General features: G+C 39.8%; 1 protein-coding gene across 1 annotated transcript in view; it reads left to right on the top strand.

Moving 5' to 3' along the window:
- C4H8orf34 (chromosome 4 C8orf34 homolog) overlaps window positions 1-22,595 on the top strand; it is a 182,241-nt gene that overhangs the window by 97,378 nt on the left and 62,268 nt on the right. The window contains exon 7 of the mRNA XM_063451341.1: window positions 11,994-12,160. Coding sequence (XP_063307411.1) covers window positions 11,994-12,160 — 167 coding nt within the window. The remainder of the gene's footprint in view (window positions 1-11,993; window positions 12,161-22,595) is intronic.

The following is a 22,595-nucleotide window of genomic DNA, read 5'->3' as shown; positions in this document are numbered from 1 at the left end:
CTGAGATGGCTCACTGTAACACTGCACCTACACTGTATGATCTTGCCATTTAGTAATCCTTAGGCAACTGTATCATGTGCAGCGTGCAGCCATCTCAGTGAGGACGTATCTACTAAACCTCTACTTTGGTTTTTTTTGCCCTGTATGTGTCCATGTACGTTTTGTTTATCCACTCCTCGTCTGTACATTTTCCTCACTTTGTTCGTCTAGTTGCAGTCTAATTTTCTACCCCAGGTATCCACTACTGTGGTAGGAGTGACTAGCGATTCTGTCTATGTCAGTGTGTGTTTCAAGTTTTATCTATTAAAGTATTTACATTGTTTCTCTGATTCTCTCTGATATTATATTATATGTTTCTTGTTTTTATTATAGAACAGATTCAAACAAAACAGAAATAAATACAATTAAATATTTTAAATAAGGGACAGCTAGGGACAGCTCTCTTCTTTTGTTTCTTGAATTTAACTACGAGGGTTACCCCCCATTTTTTGCTGTCCCTATTACAATCATTTCCTTACTCATATAGGGCCAACCCCCTATCATATAATAAAAACAAGCATGCATTTATATATAGCACAAACCCCGTCCTGTAAACAATGCTTTCTAAAGTAACCTTGGTGAAGGCCTGTATTTGTTCATGTATATTAATATTTTATATTGCTATATACCATGTCACATGTACTATGATTTGCTAGTTTGTTGGTTCATAATGCATCAGGAAGCAATGCAACTGAAATAAATGACTTTGTGTTTTATATGATTTCTTCTTCCTAATGCAGAACTCAGCATTTTCAATATGCAGTTTCATCACTTTCAGCCAAGTATGTTAAATCATGCTCTTTAAAGCTAAAAGGTTTTAATGGCCTCTGTCTAGAGTCTGATGCAGCATGTGTGCCTGTGTGTCTCTCAAATTAATCAAGAAAGATGGCCCTCATTGGGCATGTGACTTGAGGTATTCCCAGTGTCAGAGCTTTGCAGAATATTTTAGGAGATTTCTTAACATAGACATTTTGTAATTGGTCCGGCTCTAAATTATTTAACAGCATTGTACGGATAGAACCATTTTAAAACCTGCAGCTTGCAGTAGACATGTGCGATTCGTCTCATTCCAAATGTACATTCGTACGAATTCCATGCCATTCGGACATTCAGATGCTTGCGAATGTCTGAAGTGCCGAAGTCCCGAAGCGCAGCAGTTCGGAAGTGCCGAAGTGCTTTGGATTTCTGAAAAGTGGCAAAACGAGAGAGGGAGGGAAAATTACGTGAATGATCACAGAAATCTTGACCAATAAGCTTTAATTCCTTTTGTGCAATGACGTCATATCCTGTACACGTCACATTGCGGCTGCCAGCAGACCCTGTAGTATGTGCGGCGTGGGATGTTTGTCCCATGCAGTCTTGCGCAGTGTCTACTGCGCATTACTGCATGGGACAAACATCCTTAGCCAATTATTATATAGGATATATAAAGTAGACACAAGCAATTTGTTTCATTCCTAATGTACATTCGTACGAATTTCATGCCATTCAGATGCTTACGAATGTCCGAAGTGACGACGTTCGGCAGTTTCGAAGTGCCGAACAGAACCGAATGCCATTGGTCCGAATTGCTGAAGCAGACACATTTTTTTACTTACCCGAATTTCCGAACCGAACCAAACCCAATTTTTTTGCCCATGCACATCCCTAGCTAGCGGTATATATTTCACCATCCTGATTGCATTTAATCATTTTATTTGCTTGTGTTACACTGAGAAGAAAGTAAGTAACATAAGGAACATTGAGTGAGATTAGGGACACTACAGTCACCTAAACAACTTTAGCTTAAAGAGATTCTATAGTGCCAGGAAAACAAACCCGTATTCCTGGCACTATAGGCTCCTGCAGTGCCCCCCCTCCCTCGCACCCCCCCCTCCTGAGGTGCTGAAGGGTGCTAAAACCTCTTCAGTCACTTACCTGAATCCAGCACCGATTTCCCTCCGTGCTGGGTCAGGCTCCACCCACGCTCCTCTTCCGTTGACGTCAGCTGGCGGTGGACACCTAATAATCTCGCATTAGGATTTCCCCGTAGGAAAGCATTATTCAATGCTTTCCTACGGGGAAAAATCTGACACTGGAAGTCTTCATGCATAGTGTTTCCGGGTAGGCAGCCACTAAAGGAGGAGTTAACCCTCAGTGGTAATTATTGCAGTTTTTCAAAAACTGCAATACTTACCACTGTAGGGTTATTGGACATGGGACATTGCAACCAGGCCACTTCAATCAGCTGAAGTGGTCTGGGTGCCTACAGTGTCCCTGTAATGAAGAAGCTTTGATGTATAGATCATGTCCCTGCAATACCACTGCCATTTAGGAGTCGAGTCACTTTTGTTTATACCACTCTAGTCACACCTCCTTGCATGTGACTTACAAGCCTTCCTAACACTCCCTGTAAAAAGTCATCTAGTGTTTACACTTCCTTTATTGCAAATTCTGTCTAATTTAGAAATTCTTACCTCCTGCTCTGTTAATAGCTTGCTTAACCTTGCAGGAGCCTCCTGTATGTGATTAAAGTTCAATTTACAGAGCAGACGATAAAACCTTTTAAAACAAGTTAACATCTGTTTGAAAATAAAATACTTTTTATTTCAAGCAGGCTGTGTCAGTCACAGCCAGGGGAGCTACGATCTATACACAGAAACTTCTTCATTAAGCCAAAGTTGTTTTTGTAACTATAGTGTCCCTTTCAGGGTTAAAATATTTGGTGACTTAGCTGCAGGGCTGGCCCAAGGCATTGTGCTGCCTGGGTCCATAGACGAAATGCCGACCCTCCTCTCCCCCTCCCTTCCCCCCAAAAAAAACATGCTCTCCAAAACACGCTTACATCCATTAATTTATGCAGTGTGTAATTAATTAAATGTGTGAGCTTGTGTATTGTATGCAGAGTATGTAATGGATGCAGTCTCTGTGTAGTAGATGCAGTGTGAGGTTTTTTTACTGGATGCAGTGTGTTTGTTTAGTGGATGCACTGTGTTTGTGTAGTGAATGCAGTATCTGTGTTTGTGTAGTGGAAGCAGTGTGTGTGTCTATGTAGTGGATGCATTGTCTATGTAGTGGATGCAGTGTCTGTGTATGTGTAGTGGATGCAGTCTCTGTGTTTGTGTAGTGGTTGCAGTGTGTGTAGTGGATGCAGTGTGTGTGTTTGTGTAGTGGATGCGGTGTCTGTGCATGTGTATTTGTAGTGGTGTGTACTGGATGTAGTGTGTGTGTATTTGTAGGCTGTGGGGAGGGATGTATTTTTATTTTTTAAATATATAATAAAATGTATTCCCCCTCCCTGCTTCTTACCTGTAGGCAGGAAGAGGGGACATGAGATTCCCTGGTGGTCCAGTGGCAGAGGCAGTTGTCTTGTGAGGAGGGGGGCCAGATATCTAATTCTCCATCTCCTCTATCAGGAAATTTCCTCTCGCGAGCTGTGACAGTTGCCATGGCAAAGCTACGGCATGCATTGTGTGCCGTGCCAAATGTTGCCATGGCAACCCGCGGCAACGCTCCCGCAGCTAAGCAGAGAAAAGGACTGAATTCGACAGGGGATGGAGAATTAGATCTCTGGGCCCCTCTTCATAGGATAAGGCAGCAGGGGCACAGAGATCTGCATATATATTACTTGAGATATATATATATATATATATATATATGTGTGTGTGTGTGTGTGTGCAAATGGGTGGCACAGCATATTTGTTAAAGGTACAGGGGCGACATAATGCCGCCCCTGTCAAAGTGCCGCCTCGAGCCATTGTCCCACTGGGACCAATGGTCGGGCTGGCCCTGCTTATCTGTTTCATAGAATATGTGCCCAAATTAATCTATGGTTGGCAAGTTAGCATCAGTGTGGTTATATTGTAATGGTTGAGGTGGATACAGTGGGATCAAGGTAGTATTTCTCTGTTAATATAAAAATTTTAATTTTATATCTGTTTTATTAACACTGTAGTCTGTAATCACCAAAAGACAAGATGTTTATTTATTGACTTATGTTCTATTTCTCTCTGATCCCTATTCGTAACTGCTTGAGAGGAATAATTGCTCTAGTCAATTCACCAAGAGTTAGCCAGGTGTGTGCCACAATGATGTTATATAATATTAAACAAAGCACTGCAAAGTACTAACTGATAGATGTTACCTGATTTGAAACAGTACAAAAAATATAAAATAAAAATTGTAAACTTTTGCCTCCCAAAGAAATTCCAACACAATAACTAAATATCTGTGTCCGGATACATAGTTACATAGTTACATGGTTACATAGCTGAAAAGAGACTTGCGTCCATCAAGTTCAGCCTTCCTCACATATGTTTTTTGCTGTTGATCCAAAAGCATGATCAACCTCCTCGGTTGATATCACTTTTCCACACCATAATGGACGGGAGGTCAGAGACCCAACACACAGTGTCTAAGTAAAACTATATAATTTGTAAACTCCTTGGAAATATATGTATTACCGGGCCTTAGAGTGGCTGGACTTAATGTAAATGTGGAATGGAGACAAGCTAAAGACCAAGGATACCATAAATAAGAATAGTCAGGGTCAAAATGTCAAATAGAAATACAAGATAAACCCACTCTCAGATTACCAGTAAATGGAAACCACTATAAGACACTGATAAAAACCTAAAATGAGTTTAAATAGCCCAAAAAGCTCATCCATTCACGTCAATCATATTTGGAGGCGGACTATAAATGGTCTCCACAGTGCAGCAACCGTCATCCGTCTACACACCACACTGGCCAGGAGCTTCATGGAAGGTGGACCAGACTGGAATCCACCGAAAAGAAAAGTCTCCTCCCAGGGCTAAAACCAGCGTGACTGTGCCAACAGGACACGCCTCTCCAAAATTCTTGAAGACTTTAAATATGGTGGCAATTTATGCATTTACATTTGTTGATTTTCACAGACATTCTTCTTTTTTGTTTTAAACAAAGGTTAACATAATGCAAAACCCTGCCAATGGGAACCCAATCTCACAGCGCAAACACAGTTAGTGTTCTCTAGACCGGCTGACAAAATAAAAAATAAATAAATAAAATGTAATATTGTAGTAAATAAAGAATACATTATTCTACTGATTATGTTAAGTCTGCTGTGCATGAAATATTTAGTGGATTCAGTCAGTGACAAAGTACTTTGTTGCTTTGGGCTCTATAATGCAAAGATTCAGTCAGGTAACTTTCAATTAAAATTCCTGCTGCGGTATTTCATATGTGAAAACAATGTTTTAGAAGTGAGGAACTGTGCTAAATGAGACAAAAAAATGGGAGTGATAAAATCCCAGTAAGGGTTAAACGTCACTAAATTGCATGAAAAATCACCTACTAGACAAACAGTATATTTTTAGTTGATATCTTAGAGTATAGTCACTGTCAAATGTATTCATTAAGCCATGAATTGTTGGAAAATTCACCTAGGAATTGCACATTTTTTGACAAAAAAACATTGAACTGAAAACAGAACGGACTAGGGCCTAAAATTGGCAATTCCATGGTGAATTCATGACAATTTACTGCTTAACGAATGAACCCCTCTCTGTTCCAATTTTAGCATTTCCAGGACCTCCAGAGACATGTGAATTCATGCATATGCAAAAGAAAAAGACACATGAAAAGAATATACATATAATGATTAAAGACAAAGCACATAACAAAAGCTAACTGCTCCACTCTTGCCCGGTAAACACACCTCATTGTTCTCTTTGTTTCCAAAGTAATAACCTCTTAAGAATCAGTTTAGGAAGGCCATAGACTGCTTACAAGTGATTTGTATTTTACAGGTATGATATTCAGGAAAATGTATCATATCCAGGAAGTGGGATTTGTTAATGGCAATACGTATTTAACACTAGAAAGAAATATAGACCCACTAGGTAATTAATTAATTGATACATTCATCGAAACACCAAGATCTCACACAAGGCAATTTTTAGCCTCAGTCATTATTTTATAATTATGCAGAAAGTGCTCACAGGGTAGATCAAAGATGGATTTGACAGGGTCCTAGGCAGATTAACAGTTTGGATGGCCCTCCCTTATTCTTCACATAGGGATGGTGAATGAGGCCTGGCAAATTCATTACGGCGGGGTCCCCTGTTTAATCTCTCGGCGCCAAGGCAGCTGCCTCGTGCAATGGCTGCAGACAGCGTATCTGCAGCTTTAGCAAGCTGTTTCAGATATACAATAAAAACCTTACTTGCACACTATCCCAAATGCTTCCGCACATTTAAATAACTGGAGGCTTCTTAGTATCACTGCATATCAGGCAGGTGGGCTTACACTTATATGGCCACTGGATTGGTACTAAGAAACCTCCAGTTACTGAAATGTGCAGAGGGATTTGGGAAAGTGAGCAAGTAACTTCTTCTACATTTTTTATTGTATGTTTGGAGCTGATGTATACCATAGTTATTGCTGCCAACCAGGACTAGTGGGAGTTTGAACACAAGGCTTAATTTTGTATTTGTTTTACATATACGACCAATGAAACATTGCCAAAAGTAGTGCATGCATGTTTTCTTTGAGGGTATGTCTACTAAATTGTTTTTAAAAATGAATACAGTTCCTGTGGAGTGTTCCTGCTCAGATGTAGACATTCGTGATGTAATACCGCAACAACACCTTTGATGTTCTTTAACTGTTCTCTATAATATACATGTATTAGGTAAAATTAAAAATAAAGTCGTTACTGCATAGGATTATTGAATCAGTAAACTAGACAGGAGAAACTAAACAAGGGACGTGCTTGAATTAGGAGTAATTCTCGATTTACTAGTTGAAATAATATAAAAAAGTCAGTATTTCTTTTTACATTATTTTTGAAAACTACTAGCTAGTCCACCTTGTTACTACACCTCTATTCACTTACATTTCTGATAGGTGAGATTTTTTCTAAAGAACAGGAAGGAATGACTACTGTGGGTAAGCAATAATCCTGATGGCCCTGAATATTCTTCATGATAAGGAAATGTTCTCCAAATGTTATTTGCCATCATTATTACACGTTGCTCCCTGTTCATGCAATACTCTTGTATTCATGCAATACTCTTGTATTCATCATTAATATGTTCAGCAAGGACTGTCATGATAGTACGGAGACCAAGAAGGGTCTAAATGTGCTGGAAATTACCACTGGAAATTCCTGCACAATTGTCATTATCTCTTTTTTTTCACCTTGGACTTTCCATCTCTATGGTAATATAGTTAAGTACACCCAGAAGACAATCAAGTGAATGGACTTGTTAGAGCCACCTTCAAGGAAACACATCACTACTCCATGTGCATTGCTATGCTTGTTGGGCAAGAAGCCCAGAGAGCCATGCCTAGGATCTCAGAATTTACAGTGTGTTGTCTTGTCTATTAACCAAACTGAAAGAATCAGGAAGATATAAACGAATCACTTACAAAAGTTGAATCTTGCACTGAAGACCTTGCATAGCCCTGCACTATCCGAGGACCCAATACATTCCTTAAGTGCAATGTTAAATGCTCACGTTGTTGTTTTTTTGTTTTTTTTTACTTACACCTTGCAGTATTTGGTCTGGCTGTATTTTTTTGCACCCAGTTAATTACATAACATATTTATAATTATGACATATTTGCTGTTGTAATGTTCAGATGAAATAACTTTTGCCAGAATTGCAAGAAAGAACCGCACTTAGTAATCATTATGCTGTAAATCATCTGGACAAGGTGGATCCTTAATAGTACTCCATTTATTGAATAGATATGAAACATGGTACAAAAGATACACACAGCTCCCAACATGTATTTGTTAAGAATAGGGGATAAGTAAACAGAACATTAAAATCCTGGGAAGTGGCAGGTCTATTTTTACTGGATTATTCACAATCACACCATATCAGTACCATACAGCACTGGATGTCCTACTTTGATCTGGAGAAAATACACAAAGAAGACTGACAGATTATCAGTAGTACATCAAGAACTTTGTTAGAACACATTTGAGAGTTTAAGACACAGGAGTAAGTGGAGTGAATACTGTTTTTTGCATAAAGGGTAAAAGATAGCGGCAACAACCATGTGCATATGTTCATTAATATTAACAGGTAAGCAAAGGCATCAGTGAAAAAGTGTCAACCTCTTGACTTCTACAACAGGGATAGGCAACCTTAGTCACTCTAGATGTTGTGGACTTCAAATCCCCTGATGCTTTGCCAGCATTGTTGTTGTAAGGACATTATGGGAGATGTAGTCCAAAATATTGAATGGGTTAACTTTCCCTCTTCTACAACCTGCCAGTCAATTGTGGGACAGGTTAACAAGGAAATCCTCTAAAACACAAATGCAAATATCAATGGTGGCTGCGCCTTTGGTATAACCTTAATGATAAAATAAATACAAATTTGCTGATGTATAAAAAAGGAAACTAAAGTCAAGATAGAAACGATAAAGGTGCATGTAGTGTAAAGACATTCACAAATAATACCTTGAAAATAGGCTCATTGTGTAGCAATCATATAGGTTAGCACACAGAGCACAATATATGGATCGATACATAAATATATACCAATGCAATTCCACCACCACATCTTAAAAATATACATTTCACGTCTGTCCTTACACGTATACTATTAATAATGTGTCTACAAGTACACCACTTCATTACTCTTCTGTTATTACACCCTATTTTTACCTCAACCCTTGTTATACGTGTGTTCTGCCTTGAATGAAAAATAAACATACTACTTCATCTTCAACAAACAGAGAAACGCTTACTCCCAAAGCATGCAAACAAATGTCCCACAATCTAAAAGGTACCAGAAGATCTTGTGATATGATTTGAGCATTGTAAAATGTGTATCTTCTTTCACTTTCCGAACAGCAACAATAGGTCTCTCTGTACAGTTTCTAGACACCCGTAACTACATATAGAAATATCTATAACATCGTCCCCTCCCTTCTCTGTCTATGCTACATCTTCACTATTATTTGTAGTTTATTTTCTTTTCTTTTTTCTAACCATTCTTGTTAGGTTGCCTGGTAATTGTGTTCATAGATCACCAGTTGTTTTTGTTAAGATTATTATTATTCCACCCCTTTTTCAAATGCCAATAAAACCCAAACTGCTAATCAAAAACTCTTGAAATCTAGTGCAAAGATAGAGATCTATGGTGTGCTATATCCCTTGTAACATAAATGTGATAGGTCACATGGTCTGGTAACCATCTGCTATTCAAACATCTCCTTACTTATGCTACAGATGTGCAAATTGTTGTGTGAAGATATGCTGTGACCTAGATTCAGATTTCTTCAAGAGAAGATAATTAGTTACGGCTAGACAAGTGTTGTTAAAGCAATGCAAAACTTGGCATCCACTGGTAGATCCTCTTCCAAAACTATTCAAAGCAAGTTAATATGAAAATTAAGATAACCGCTACATACTAGTGCCCCTTCAAGATATCCTTCAATTTCAGAAATTTGAATTCACTTCACTCCTGAATTATATTACTAATTGTTTAAATGTATGATCTTCTCATATGCTCTGCTCATGTTCTTGTTCAGGTCACATGGTCTGGTGGACATTTGTCTTTTTGAGGCCAATTTACTAATGTGGCATAAATTTATTTTATTATTGAACTATGCTACAACATGTTAAACATATGAAATCTGCACATGCTTTTTGCATGTTCTTTAACGTGGCCAATTAGGTCATAGCTATTTTATTTTTTTAAATCAATTTATTCAATTGGCTAAGCTTCTAGTAATTTCGATGTTGAACTCTGCTGCAACTTGTTATGCATGTGACATCTGCAATATCTGCTTATGCAGTTTGTTTATGCTCCTGTGCTTGCCTACCTACCTCGTCACATAGTTTTGCATTGGGTTTTTTTTTTTTTGCAGCAAATTTTTAAAAATGGAGAAATCTGCCATATTCATGCTGTGATGCTTGACATCTGCATTGCTGCTTGCCGCTGTATTAACAATTCTTTTTATAATTATTATTATTCTAGAAAAGCCAAACTACCTTTCATAGCTTGTGAAAAGTGGTGGTAAAGTCTTCTAATGCACTATTTTTACAACATCAAGTTAATAGGTCACACATTCTGGAAGACCCCTTGGTTACTGAGATCAGCTCACACACTATTCAAACATGCCTATGTTACAGTTGTACAAGTTGCTATGTGAAATTATATGTAACTTGAGTTCAGACTCATTAAAGAGAAGTCAATTGGTCACATAAATCATTGTGGAAAATGTTTTTAAACATCTTCTTTTAAATCATTTGTCAGAATAATAATGCTAGGTCCTCTACCATTTGATCACAGCCAGTCAATGTCAAAATTAAGATTGCACTGCAAGCCATTTACCTTCAAGATGATCTAGAATTGCATAAATTCACAATTATTTTACTATTAAATACATTACAATTATGTATACATCTATTATACAATTATGTATACTATTTGCAATATATATATATATATATATATATATATATATATATATATATATATAGGTGGAAGCTTGGCACTCTCCTCCAAAGATAATGCAGTGTATCTCATATGCCTGGGTGCAAATTGCTGGCGTCAAATATATATACAAATAAATGAAAAATCAAAATGCACTCACAGGTCTTTGTATCAGTAGAAAAATTGGTGCTTTATTCGTTCATCTATAGTGTACCAAAAATCAATCGATGTTTCGACCCTGCCGGGTCTTTTTCAAGATCATAAAGTACATGACAATGCAGTGTTTATATGTGAAATACAAATCTAAAAAATGTGCACTTACCCAATGGTGAAGTGAGGAGGAGTGAGTCTGCCCGTTAGAATCCTGGGCGGCTTCCATTCACTTCCGGGTTCTAACGGGCAGACTCACTCCTCCTCACTTCACCATTGGGTAAGTGCACATTTTTTAGATTTGTATTTCACATATAAATACTGCATTGTCATGTACTTTATGATCTTGAAAAAGACCCGGCAGGGTCGAAACGTCGATTGATTTTTGGTACACTATTGATGAACGAATAAAGCACCAATTTTTCTACTGATACAAAGACCTGTGAGTGCATTTTGATTTTTCATTTATTTATATATATATATATATATATATATATATATATATATATATATATATATATATATATATATATATATATATATATATATATATATAATTACTCTATAGCAAAAGTGCAAAAGGTAAAGTGGGGATCGAAGGTCAAAAAGATCAGCAGTCATGCCATTTTGAATTTGATATCTTTGCAATTTACATATCCACATGAATTATCTATTCATGTTCTAAACCAGGCCTGTCCAACCTGCGGCCCCCCAGATGTTGCTGAACTACAACTCCCATGATTCTTTCAATTAAACAGATAACCAGGGAATCATGGGAGTTGTAGTTCAGCAACATCTGGGGGGCCGCAGGTTGGACAGGCCTTTTCTAAACCAATGCTCTTACACTTGTTCACTTCTACTGACCAACCAGTCACGTGGTTTGGGTAGCTATCGTGAAATCGTCACAAATGTTTAAATGCATTATTCAAATGACTACAAAATCCCAAATCAAAACTATTTGTCAAGACATTGCTTAATAATTTGTGATGTGACAAATCTCCGTTGTGCATTCTCCCATCTTCAGTATGGAATCCAGATGTCATGAGGTCTGACGGTGAGGTCAGCTTACATGATCAATTTTAAAATGTCTTTAAATAAGTAAAAATAAACTATATCTTCTAGTTACCTCTCTTCCTTCAATATCTGCTAAATATCTGCTTAAATATCTGATGTTCAATATCCGGGCTTTAATGTTTGGCCACCACCATTGCACCACCATTGCTGCTTGCACCTATAGTTTATATATATATATATTTTGTTATTGTCGTTGTCACCATACTACAATGTGACATTTGTTAAGAATACTTTGAGTTCTTTAACTTTTATCATTGCATTCCAAACCGTTCTGTTTGTCTTCATTTGACATGTTTCTAATTTTTACAGTTTGAAGATGGAGCCAAAGAACAAGGGACTTAAACAGCAGCAACAGCAACATAAAAAGCTCCTGGCGGCCATGCTCTCCCAAGATTCCTTTGACTCAGTACATAGCACTCCAGCTTCCGTCACCGAAGAAGATATAGATAATGAGGATGATGCAATGGAACTGTTAGGTAATTCATGAAGTTTCTTACTTATAGCTTTCCTAGATAGTACAGCAAGTCATTCTCATGTTAACTGGATAGAGCCAACACTGGGTCAGCCAGTGAAGCAGGATACGTCACCGTGATTTGTTTGTACAGATTATTTTCCACCTTGTTCCAATTTGTGGATTTCTATTATTAAAGCCTATCTTTCACCTGGGGGGGGGGGGGGGGGGAACTACTGGAATCATTACAGCACAATAAATAAATAAATAAATAAATATGGCATAGAGAATAATCAGAGCATTTGAATAGCCATATTGCACAGTGGAAAGTTGGAAGCTACTCTATAAATAATGCAAATACTGTATATTAACATCAGGACTCTTGTATTTTTCCTCAGTAGGAACACCTTTCCCGTTAGTAGGGCTGCTGGCAGGGGGTTATAGCTGTAAAGTGCCTGGGACCCATATTCATAATGTGTGTGTGTATACAGGTGATACTCGAAAAATTTGAATATTGTGCAAAAGTTCGTTTATTTCAGTAATGCAACGTAAAAGGGGAAACTAATATATGAGATAGACGCATTACATGCAAAGAAAGATAGTTCAAGCCGTGATTTGTCATAAGTGCAATGATTATGGCTTACAGCTCATGAAAACCCCCCCAAAAAACTTTTGCACGATATTCTAATTTTTAGAGTATCACCTGTGTGTATATATACATATATAGTGGGTTTATGTGAACAGACTCACAACACAAGAAGCCATTGTGTGGGGTTTTTGTGTTGTGAGTCTGTAAACATTTCACTTTATGGGTAGCACGTAACACTGTATCACTTTTTAAATTCTTTCTTTGTCTACTCCTCGTGAGAACTCTATTCTTAATGGTAATGTAGGCACATACTTTTTCTACCATGTGCTCGAGGTAGTCATAGGGCAATTGCTAATTTATATGCAGGATAGGCCCCTTTATCTATTTGTAGAAGAGGCTCATGTTTAAATGAGCCTAAGTGAGTATTTGGACCTTTCACTACTGATCACCATATATCTCTATCTACATCTATACTTACCCTCTCTCTTCTACTTAGCCTTTTAAGATCTAGTCAGTGGGCGTATTTCGTTACACAACTTCACCTATTATTGTAGTCTTGTAGATAACATTCATATGAATTCTTAACTTATGTATATATTTTTGAACACCCATCCAATGAGCTTTTCCTTTCGAGACGTTTCCACTCATTATGTTATGAGTCTGTCATTTTGCTAGTACGGTATATAGTAGCTTAGACTTGTTTATCCACTTTTTCTCAGTAATTTTGCATTATTAACAGTTATATGTGCTAAACTTAATAAAGGCTATTTACTTTGTCTCATTTTAGCAGTTTCCCTTCCCTTGCCCTCACTTTGTTTCCCCCCACATTTAGCTAGGGCTTTCCTTTTTACTTTCATGCATCTTATTGACTACTAGGGTCACATCATTATGTTTGGATTAGGCTGCACCCCACCTTACAGCTTGACATGACTGTTTCTCTTTTGGGTTAAGTTGTTATAGTACATTATTTGCTTTCTGTAGATGAAGCTTCTAGCTTAAACAGTCCATCCCGATCAATTCTAGGGTTCCTTTGTGGGTGATGTGGGGGCACACTTACACTAACTTACATTTTATAATTCCTTATTTTCATTGTGCATTAACTGTACAAATACGCTTGCATTGCCCCAACAGCTAGTGCAAGTTGTTCAATTAACAGGATAAACAATTGTCAGCATTGATAATATGGCACATTTTAAAATATATAGTAATATAAGAAGTAATGAATAGTTAAGTTACTGTAATGCATTTTCTGCCTGAGTGTTGCAAGGTTAGTGATCGATAGATAAGTGTAGGGCAGGGTCAGTGGTGTATCCTGGTTTTGTGCTGCCCTAGGCAGGACAAAACTCAGGCGCCCCCCTCCCGCCCACGCCACCTCCATCCAACCCTCCCCCCCGCTCGCACCACCCCCACCCTTCCCCCGCCCGCCTTCTAAATACACACACACACACACATTCACTTACAGATACGCATACACTAGCTAACAGAAACACACACTCGCTAACAGAAACACACACACACTTACAGACACACTCACACTCACTAACAGACACACACTCACTAGCAGATACACACACACTCACACTAACAGACACACACACACGCACTAACAGACATACACAGACACACTAACAGACATACACAGACACACTAACAGACATACACAGACACACTAACAGACATTCACACACACACACACACACACACACACTAACAGACATACATACACACACACTAACAGACATACACACACTAACAGACATACACACACACACACACACTAACAGACATACACACACACTAACAGACATACACAGACACACTAACAGACATACACAGACACACTAACAGACATACACACACACACTAACAGACATATACACACACACACACACACTAACAGACACACACACACACACACACACTAACATACATACACAGACACACTAACAGACATACACACACACACTAACAGACAAACACACACACACACTAACAGACACACTAACAGACATTCACACACACACTAACAGACACACTAACAGACATTCACACACACACTAACAGACATACACACACACACTAACAGACAGACACACACACACTAACAGACAGACACACACACACTAACAGACAGACACACACACACTAACAGACATACACACACAGACTAACAGACAGACACACACACACTAACAGACAGACACACACACTAACAGACATACACACACACACTAACAGACATTCACACACACACACACACACACACTAACAGACATTCACACACACACACACACACACACACACACACACTAACAGACATACACACATACTCACTCACTCACATATTTAACACATTTTTTTTTTTAAATTTACCCCCCAGCCTCCTTACCTTTGGGAATGCTGGGGGGGTCCTATTTCTCCCTGGTGGTCCAGTGGCTGCTGGGCAGGGCTGGCGGGCGGGCGGCCCGCGAGGGAGCACTTCCTCTGAGCTGTCTGCTCAGCTCCCTCGCGCGCCGCACAGTGAGGCTGGGAGGCGGAGCCGGAATATGACGTCATATTCCGGCTCCCAGCCTCACTCTGCGGCGCGCGAGGGAGCTGAGCAGACAGCTCAGAGGAAGTGCTCCCTCGCCGGCCGCCCGCCCGCCAGCACTGCCCAGCAGACCGCCCGCCCAGCAGACCGCCCAGCAGCATGTCTGTTAGCCGCAAGGCTAACAAGGCATTTGCCCTGGGCGTTTGGGGTGGCTTTTTTTGCCTCCCCCTGGAAAATGCCGCCCAAGGCAAATGCCTTGTTTGCCTCGCGGCTAATACGCCCCTGGGCAGGGTGCATTAGATGCCTCTTTTACCAAGGAGTTGGCTAAAGTCCAGTGGACTGAGGGTAAGTGAAAGAGGCCTGTGCCCCCCTGTATGCTCGTAAGATGGCAAGTACTGGGGGGGGGGTGTTTAAGTGGAACCAGATCAGTGTAAGGGTATTTCCCTAGGAGATTATGCAAGTATGCCTTAATTATAAAACAAAATTAACTTTAACTTTCAAACGATGCTCATGGAAAAATGATGGAACTGTGAGCTATATATTACAGTCACGGCATTGTTGATTACTTACAGGAAAGTTCAGGGCACCAAAGTGGATGCTGTTTCTCCTCATTGGGCTGCCGGTATGAACGGGTGTGCTGTAGCTGGATTCCAGGCCGTGGGTGTCATCTGTGGGTCAATTGTAGCTTGTTCAGGTGTTTGCTCCCCCAGCTCCAGTTTCCGCAGTGTTGCTGGGATCTCAGTCGCTTCTCGTACTTTGGGGTTGTCAGTCTCCCTGGGTATGAGCAGGCTTCTGGGTGACCCCCACCGGTAGGGTATATCATGTGTTAAGGGTCTCAGGGACCTTCTCCAATCCAAGGTGGCTTTGGATATGTCTGGGTAAAAAGTCAGGGAATGTCCTTCAAAGTGTAGGGGGGTTTTGTTGCGCACTGCCGCCATGAAGGCTGAGCGGTCTCTGCCTTGTTGAAAGCGCACAATTGCATCTCTCTCTCCCTCTGAGGTACCTATCTTAGGTTTGGTGATCCGATACCAGCTGTACCAGCTGTCTAGTGGCATCCCTTTGGCCTGTTTGGCAGGGAAGAGCAATCCCAGTATTCTGCGGAATAGGTGTGGTAGTTCCGCGGTCTCCACCGCATCAGGTAGGCCGCGGATTTTGACGTTCTTCCAGCGCCTCTGATCTTCAAGTGCAGCCATGCTGTCTTGCTTTTGTCGTTGGGCTTTTTGTAAGATTAAGAGTTGTTGCTCTACCGTTGTTAGTCTGCTCTCCTGTGCGGCGGTGTCAAGCTCTGTGTTTCGCAGGCGGACCGATACTCTTGATTACGTTGATTTCTTCACGGAACGTGACGATGTCAGCTGCAATATTGCGGTGCAGATCACCAAGCATGTCCCTCAGCTTCTCCTCCGTGATCGGAGGTTTCGCAGGTGAGTGGATCAGTCTGCGCCGAGCTAGTGTGCCGTAGTTACCCTCATCAGACCCAGAAGCCTCGCTAGATGAGTTATAGAGGCCTTCTATCTGGGATGCCATTGCGGGCCTCTAGGAGTTTTGGGGCCTCCGCAGGAGGACTCCGATATCAGCCGTTTGGGGGGGTTTATCTGCCTTCATTTTTTTATTCCATTGCCCCATGTTGTCTGGAGAGCAATCTGCTACAAGGGGTGTCGTTAGAGTTAGGGTGGACACAACGTGCAAACATATTTGACGCCAGTACAATGGAATGACTTGCTTCACTGCAATAAGCAACTGAGCTTTTACAGAGTTTGTAGAGTTGCCTGAGTCTGGTACCATCTTGTGCAAAGGTTATAAGATAATAATGATCATTAGCAAACATATAAATATTTTTTAGGCATCGAGCCAGAGGAGGGCCCTCCTGTGGATGGTGACTTTTAACTAGGAGGGCTCCACATAGAGCATAATTTACACAACTACCTGATTGCTATAATTTGCAAACCTGCAGATTTATGGTATATCAGATTTTAAGTACCAGTTTGGTGGTCTGGACTTATAGAAATGTGTATTAATTATATTGGGTTTAAAAGTTAATAAACTGACCTAGATGTAATTGTTCATCTATAAACAAATAAATTAATTTTTTTCATTATTGTTGTTATATTGTTTTCTGCTTAGTTAACTAATTGTACAGTGATGTACTATGAATAAAAACAGGTTGAGTTGCACCCTCTAGTGGCCAAAGTGCATCATACCATGTGAAATGATATAATATTGCCATGAGAATATGAAACAAACCTGTGCATTTCAAACAAATCCAATTTAGACATCTCATCCCTACACATTATATCTTCTGTTCATTGAATGTAGTTTAATTCCATGTGTTATTTTTATGTATAGCACGAACAAGATGAATGATTGGTAAATATTTTTTTTTAATCATTCTGTTTCTATTAGTGTTTTTTCAATTATGACAAAGTATAAAAAAGACGGGTATATACAGTAAACAGATTATGCATGCATGGTGCATTAGGACTAACACGACTGGCATTTCGGTCAGACCATGCACCTGTGCAGTTAGTTTGTAAGAGTGTTGAACTGTGTCTCATCTAGCATGCCTCATGGCTCTCAGCACGGTGAGAATCTAGGACGCATCACTAATGAACATATGCAATAGTCAACTTTAAGCAGGAGTGTGGTAACGGTTTTCAAAGAGGCAATTTTTAATTCTCTTTTTTGTTAAGCCCTTTTAATGAAAATGTCACCGAATTTTAGCATTTTCCATGTTTCCTACCTTACAAGGAACAGTTTGTCTTTTGGAGCCAAGTCCATCTTTTCTGTGTTAATGTTCTTAAAGGAACACTATAGGGTTAAACACACTATCTTTATTCCAGTGCTGCATGGGCTCCGCCTCCAATCCACCTCCTTGGTTAAGATCATCACAATTGACGATCTTAGTCAATCCAATGTTTTCCTTTGGGAAATTCTGATTATTTCAGCCAATGTGGTGGTGGAGGGGAGGGGGGCAATCAGAATCTTCTCATATAGATACATTGAATCAATGCATCTCTATGGGGAAAGTTTAGTGTCTTCATGCACACACATTTTGCAGCACTGCCCCAGGAAGCACCTCTTATGGCCGTGTGAGTGACTGCAACTGGAGATGTCCCTAGAGAGCCTTTTCTATGAAAAGACAGTGTTTACAGCAAAAGACCTGCAGGGACTGATTATACTCATCAGAACAACTACATTAAGCTGTAGTTTTTCTGGCGACTATAGTGTCCCTTTTAATTTCTAGGAGATTCAAACATTTGGTGTGTATGTGTGTGTATGAGCTTGTGGCAGGATCTCACAGCACTAAAATCCGCATTTAAACATCTTCAAACAATAATCAATATATTTAAAGGAGCACTATAGTGTCAGGAATACAAACTCACCTTTTCTCCCACACCACGCTGGTCTTTCTGTGGCTGGCATCCCCTGGCCCTACCAATTTTGATGATCTTAGCCAATCCAATGCTTTCCCATGGAAAAGCATTGAGAGGTTATTAATAGTTCACAGTAGGTGAATGGCTGCGCTTCTAGTAGATGTATGTGAAAGACAAAAAGAAACAAACAAAAATTCAATGGTGGAGTGTCTCTCTGTTTAGGGACACAAAAATATGTGAAGAGCCACTTACATTTAATAAAGCTTTGCACCAGCTCCGAGATTCTATGCCTGGGTGGAACAATTCTCACTTATGCAGTGGCAGAACTACTGTGGTCAGGGTGCCTGCTGGCATTGTGGTGCGGTCCCGGCTGCAAGGAGCAACCGCCAGGGTCGCAATGGGGCCACCCAATTGCAATGGATTTCCTGGGACCCGGTCTGCGCTGCGGAACTTCAAGAAAGCGACTGGGCCTCATTGATGACATCAGAGCACCGCTGGAAGGAAGCCGTTACTTCCTCCCAGCATACACTGAGCCGTGCGGGAGGAGAATGAAGGGAGTCAGAGTGGGAGCTCTGAATAAATAACGGTTTAGGCACTTCTGGATAACAAAAAATAGCAGCTTTATTGGTGCAAAAATGGCAATGTTTTGACCCTACAGGTTCTTTATCAAGCTTGATAAAGACCCTGTAGGGTCGAAACGTTGCTGTTTTTGCACCAATAAAGCTGCTATTTTTTGTTATCCTGGAGTGCCCGAGCCGTTATTTATTCTGCATATCTTAGAAGGGCGGCCTGGCCAGCGTTGGTTTCAGAGCACCTGGGTTACCTGGTGAGTGCGGTATCCAGTATGTCTCTACTAGAGTGGGAGCTCTGACTCCCATCAGCATTAGGCAGCCACTGGATCCCTTTTATCGCACTCTCTCAATTTAACAGTTTGTGTGTGTTTGGGTGTGTGTGAATGTCTGTATCTGTGTGGCTGCATGTGTGTGTGTATATGTGTGTGTCTGTGTGTATATCTGCATCTGTATATCTGTGTGTGTCTGTATCTGTGTGTGTGTGTGTGTGTGTGTATGTGTCATATTATACAAATGGAGGGGCAGGGGGGATGGAAGATGTATGGGGGGGTGCCCACTGCAATTTTCGCACTGGGACCCTGTGGTTTCTAGTTACGCCTCTGCACTTGAGGATATACGTATGTCCTCTTCTATGGAATGTAAGGCCTTCACTGGACAAGTAAATAATGTCCCAATCAGGGGTAGTAAGCAGGAACGTTTATGTAAATAAAAGTACAAAACATAGTGCTCTCTATAAATGAAACTGTGCAGGGAAAGAAATGGATGTTGCTCACTTTTCCCAGAGCAATCTGAGGATATTGTTCAATCCTTAGCGCGTCAGTGGAACAAATCTCCACTATGAATATTATCAGGAGAGGTGTATTACAGATGAGAAGGTAACCAGGAACAGAAAAATAAGTATCCAGGAACAAAAATCAAAAGGAACTATAAAACAATAAAGGATTGATAAAACCACTAACGCGTTTCACCTTATGCAAAGGTGAAACTTTGATAAAGCCTGGATACTTATTTTTCTAGATATGATCGCATTGATCCTACACTGACTAATATCAGCAAACCACAAGGCCAGTCACGGTGTGGTCGCCCATTTTATCTCTACTCTACATGGTATGTAGCTGGTGGTCCCACTCCCAAGATGGCTACCAACCCCGGGCTATCCATCTCTATATCTATTGCATCACAACTCCTAACATCGCCACGTCCCAACTTACCGACTCAGATGCTGGTGAAGGTTTCAGGGTCCCCATTGCTTTTAGGCAATGAGCATTATGGTGCTGGATGGGGGAGGCTGATTTTCTACAGAGCAGGCACTGACTCTCCTGGTCTCCTGTTTTCTGACATGAAGTCAGATAGTTTTGTCGTGACACTTTCTCTGCACACACTTCATTTGGTGATTTTTACACATATTTCTTTTATCTTACTTAAAGGGACACTCCAGGAACCCAGACCACTTCTGCCCATTGGAGTGGTCTGGGTGCCAACTCCCACTACTCCTAACCCTGCAACTGTAATTACTGCAGTTTTCATAAACTGCAATATTTACCTTGCAGGGTTAACTCATCCTCTAGTGGCTGTCTAGCAGACAGCCACTAGAGGGCACTTCCGTGTTTATAGCACATGAAAAGTGTGCTATAGCGTTGCTGGACGTCCTCACGCTATGTGAGGACCTCCTGCATCGCTGAAATTCCCTAGGAAAGCATTGAAAGCATTTTTAAATGCTTTCCTATGGGGAGGTCTAATGCGCCGCGCATGCGCATTAGGTCTCCCCGGCCGCGCATGCGTGGGTCGACCCTGAACCAGCGGGACATCGGCGCTGGATACAGGTAAGTCATTGAAGGGGTTTTAACCCCTTCAGCAACTTGGGGTGGGTGGTGGGAGGGAGAGGGGACCTGCAGTGCCAGGAAAATGGTTTGTTTTCCTGGCACTGGAGAGTCCCTTTAATGCTCTGTGGAATATATTTGATTATATCCTCTTTTAGTCAGTGAACTACTACTCTATTAGCTACTATATTTGAGCTCTGTATAGCCTTATTCATTCCATGCTAATTCTAGTCCAGCAATTATTCAATAGACTACCCTTAAAATTCTTTAAAAATTGAGATATCTTTACCACCTAGTATTATCTATGTAATGTATAGTGCATCCATCATACGAAATATGCTGATAACTGCTGGTAAATTCTCTCTGTAAAAAGCTTTCATCTCAATAAAAAAAGATTTACAAAAAAACCAAAACACCCCCCCACAACAAACAACAAAACACTACTGCGCTCTATTCTTATACACACAAACTATATTAATTTACCAGAAATTGTCCATCAATATTATGCTAATTTAAGTAAATGATTTATGTTTTTAAGTTTAACACACAAAATGGATCCATAAAATAAATTATTCCTGGAGCTGTTGGTACCCATGCAATGGCTCATTGCTTGATGTTGTATGGTTTATTTAATGGCATTTAAAGATGTGCACTATTTTGAGATTTCAAATTAACCCAGTGTATATATCTTGGTATTATATTGAAAGCAAATTGCAATTGGAGGTACAAAATCCAATACTGTGATGCCATGATTTTTCACTAGAGGGCACTATTAAGCATCACACTAATATATGACATTTGTTACAGCTAGTCTTTTCTCAAAATGACCTTATTGCCTTAACTAACGTGAATAACTTGTTTATATGACAGGGCCTGTACTGCCACCTTATTATTATTATTTACTACAGAGACACGCTGTACACTACCTGTTCTTGTGAGGAAGCAGGTAAGTATACACAAATACAGGAAGGCAGGTAAGTATACACATATAGGTATGATATAATTACCATAGCTACAAATGACCTTTGTAATGAAGAATTGATAGAACAAGATCTGGTGAGCAAATGTCCTACCTGGTAAATATAATCATTATTTCAATAAATTAAAATAAATAAATACAATTAAGGGCACTTTTAGTGAAATCTGCTCAGGTACTATATATATAGTCAGATAGTGTATATTGATAATATCTATCTATCTATCTATCTATCTAGATATTATCAATATACACTATCTGACTATATGTCCGATTTTTCGGGGAGGGGGGTTACTTAGCGTTCTTTGTCCTCATTCCTTATATGGAGGTTTTGGCTGCTATTCTGTTCCTCCACTTAAACCATTCACCCTGAACATATTTTAATTATAATGACATTCAGTTTTGAAGCTCAAATACCTGTCAGTCATCCCTAGCTGCTTACAAAGAATACTCTAATTCTTATATTAATCACTTTTGTAAATTAACTTGAGATTCACACGAGCCTTGGATAATGAAAAGTTACTTTGATGAAAACTATGATTATTATTTTTTTTTGCTTAGTTGAGGATTGTATTTCATGAAAAAAAAAATCAGAATTTATT

This window comes from Pelobates fuscus, chromosome 4 (genome assembly GCF_036172605.1).
Source record: "Pelobates fuscus isolate aPelFus1 chromosome 4, aPelFus1.pri, whole genome shotgun sequence".
In the NCBI taxonomy this organism is placed as follows: domain Eukaryota; kingdom Metazoa; phylum Chordata; class Amphibia; order Anura; family Pelobatidae; genus Pelobates; species Pelobates fuscus.
Note: the sequence above shows the minus strand (reverse complement) of the source record. Positions and strands in the feature narration are given on the sequence as shown.